Genomic DNA, 3,159 nt, shown 5'->3' with positions numbered 1-3,159 from the left:
CTCCGCCACTTTATCGCAGGTTGCGCTGAGTTCATCGTGATCCCTTTTCATCGTAATTTCATTTTTGTCATGGTATCCGAGCAATAGTCTCATCAACCGCTGCATCTTGAAAGTTTTCTCTTGATCAATTTCTTGGTCTCCACCACAACTCTGTTCCTCATCAAGATCACAAAATAGCTTTTAGAGGCAATGGGCACAGAGACGTGGACCTCTGAGATGCAGACTACTCTGGTCCCGCATCTCTATACTATCTTGGCACCACGAACAATCCCAGCATGGTGCTAGTCACCACGTTACTGAACGGTGACAACTATCTGACTTGGAAAAGAGCAATGACGAATGCTCTTTGGGCAAAGAACAAGATTGGTTTCATTGATGGAACAATCTTGAAGCCGGATCAGACAAGACCAACAGAGCTCTTCACGTGGAAAAAATGCAATTTGATGGTCATATCCTGGATCTACAATGCTTTGACCAAGGAATTGCATGACAGTGTTGCATGCATGGATGACTCTCGGGCAATCTGGTTGGATCTTGAAGAAAGGTTCTCGCAGGGAAACGTTCCCCGCATCTTCCACTTAAAACAAGAATTAGCTCTGCTTAGGCAAGACAATCTCTCTGTTTCAATGTATTACATGAAGATGAAAGGAATTTGGGATGAACTCTCATTTATGTCTCAACGCCAGTCTGTACTAGTTGTACATGTGGTGTGATGAAAGATCTGGCGTCGGAGCACAAAAAAGATCGCATCTACCAAATCCTCATGGGTCTTAATGATCAATTCAGTACTATTCGTTCCAACATTCTTGGAATGGAGCCACTCCCATCTGTGAGCAAGGCATATGCCTTAATTACACAGGAAGAGAAACATCAATCAGTAGTTGGACAATTGAGCCCTACGATTGAGGCAGAGAAACATCAATCAGTAGCTGGACAACTGAGCCCTACAATTGAAGCAGCGACATACCATGAAATTGATCAAACCAAAGGAGGTTCCAAGAACACCAAAGATCGACCAAGGCTTCGCTGTGATCACTGCAAGAAGACGGAACACAGCAAAGATTGTTGCTATGAGCTCGTTGGTTACCCTCCCGGTTGGGATGCAAAAGGAAAATCTGGGATGAAGAAAACCATTATCAAGAAAAGAAAAATGCCAACCCTCCGAGACCAAATTCACATGCCTCAAATGCTGCAGACTCACCAATAGCAAGCCTCATAATGGAGCAGTACTAATAACTTCTAAATCTCCTCAAGTCTGATAACCTAGTGGTCTAGTCAAATTTTGTTGGTAAGGCTTCTAGCTTACATTGGCTATTTGAATCTGGACCTTGGTTGTTGGACAGTGGCGCATTTGACCACATGGCACCATCAACCATGAGTCCAAATGATCGCATTATTCCCGCACCCAACAAGCCAATCCACTTGCCAAACAGATATGTAATGTCGGCTCAATCACAAGACGATTTGGCACTATCCCCGGATTTGTTCCTATAGGATGTCCTATTCGTACCAAAATTCAAATGCAAGTTATTATTCATTAGCAAATTGACCTCACAGCTTAATTGTGTTGTCTTGTTTTTCCCAATTTTCTGTGTAATATAGGACCTGAACTCCAAGAAGGTGATTGGACTAGGTCTGATGCATGATGGCCTGTTTTTCCCAACTGACATTCTAGATAATCTGTTTACATTTTCTAGAGGCTTAGAGATTTAATTTCTAGAGTCATACATGCTAATTAATTCAAGAAGTTTGAACTTCTACAAAATTTCTAGAAAGTGGATTATTTTTTAACACTCCTCCTTAATACACTTTCTTGTAACTCTTAGTTGCTCACATAACAACTCAAACTTTGAACACGATAATGCCTTTGTGAAAATGTTTGCTAATTGTTCTTTGGAGTTGTAGTGCTTGATCTCAATTTCTCCTTTGTCAGTTGTCTCTCATAAAAAATGGTACTTGATTGCAATGTGTTTCGTTCTGTTGTGGTAAACTCGATTTTTTATCATTGCTATAGTAGACTGTCACAATAGATCATTGTCGATTCCTTTTTCCACTTACCCATGTCTTTAAGTATTATTCTTAGCCATATAGCTTGACTTGTTGTTGTTGCCACTGCTATGTATTCAGCTTCTGCTAATGATTGTGCTACTGTGTCTTGCTTCTTTGATGTCCAAGAGAATATTACAGATCTTTGTGAGAAGGCATAGCCTGAGGTACTCTTCATGTCATCCACTAACCCTGCCCAATCACTATCAGTATAGCCGATTAGTCTTGAATTAGTGAACTTGACTTAGGCTTTGCATGAACCTCAAGAGTAAACTTGTTGCATACATAATGTTTGGCCATGTAGTTGTGAGATAGAGTAAACTCCCAATAAGACTTCTATAGATTGAGGCATTAGCCTTCTTTGAACCATCTTCTTTCTTAAACCTCTCGTTTGTAATGAGTGGTGTAGTGGCCGTCTTGCATCATTGCATCTTGAACTTCTTCAGTAGATTCTCTATATATTTCTTCTATGATATAAAGATACCTTATTCTTCTTGATTGATCTCAATGCCAAGAAAGTAGTGCATTAATCCAAGATCACTCATCTTGAACATCTTCATCATATCTTCTTTGTTGAACTCCTTGATCATTGTCTCATTGTTTCCTATATAGATGAAATCGTCTACGTATAAAGAAATAATGGGATTGTTAGAGTTACCTTGGGTCTTGATGTATAGAGTCGGTTCACTTTGACTCCTCCTGAATCATTGATTGATAAAGTAACCATCAATTTGACTATACCACACTCGTGGTGTTTGCTTTAATCCATAGAGTGCTTTCTTCAATCATAGTACCTTGTCTTCTCCTCCTTTTACCACAAACCCTTGAGGTTGCTTTACATATATTTCTTCCTTGAACACTCAATTTAGAAATGCCGACTTGACATTGTAGTGTCTAAGCATGTTGCTAATGCTACGAGTGCTCTTATAGTGTCTAAGCATGCCACCAAAGCAAAGGTTTCATTGTAGTTTGTCCCAGACAATTGTGCATAGCCTTTAGCAAATAGCATTGCCTTGTATTTTCGTATTGAGCCAATAGGGTTGAACTTTGTCTTGTAGACCCACTTGACTCCAATCACTTATTTGTCTTGAGGATAATCCACTAATTCCCATG

General features: G+C 39.9%; 1 protein-coding gene across 1 annotated transcript; it reads left to right on the top strand.

Annotated features, from left to right (window-relative positions):
• The first annotated feature begins 332 nt into the window (after nt 1-332).
• On the top strand, nt 333-713 carry LOC148863524 (uncharacterized). Its single transcript, XM_088976270.1, has one exon. The coding sequence runs from the start codon at nt 333-335 to the stop codon at nt 711-713; it is 381 nt and encodes a 126-aa protein (XP_088832396.1).
• Nucleotides 714-3,159: the final 2,446 nt, after the last annotated feature.

The sequence above is a fragment of the Nelumbo lutea genome, chromosome 3 (assembly GCF_056320005.1).
Source record: "Nelumbo lutea isolate HS-2025 chromosome 3, American lotus-T2T, whole genome shotgun sequence".
Classification (NCBI taxonomy): Eukaryota; Viridiplantae; Streptophyta; class Magnoliopsida; order Proteales; family Nelumbonaceae; genus Nelumbo; species Nelumbo lutea.
The sequence above is the reverse complement of the archived record's forward strand: the minus strand, read 5'-3'. Positions and strand labels throughout refer to the sequence as shown.

What these genes read in the sequence shown, in the direction of transcription:
- LOC148863524 (XM_088976270.1), top strand. Translation starts at nt 333, where the DNA reads ATGACGAATGCTCTTTGGGCAAAGAACAAGATTGGTTTCATTGATGGA.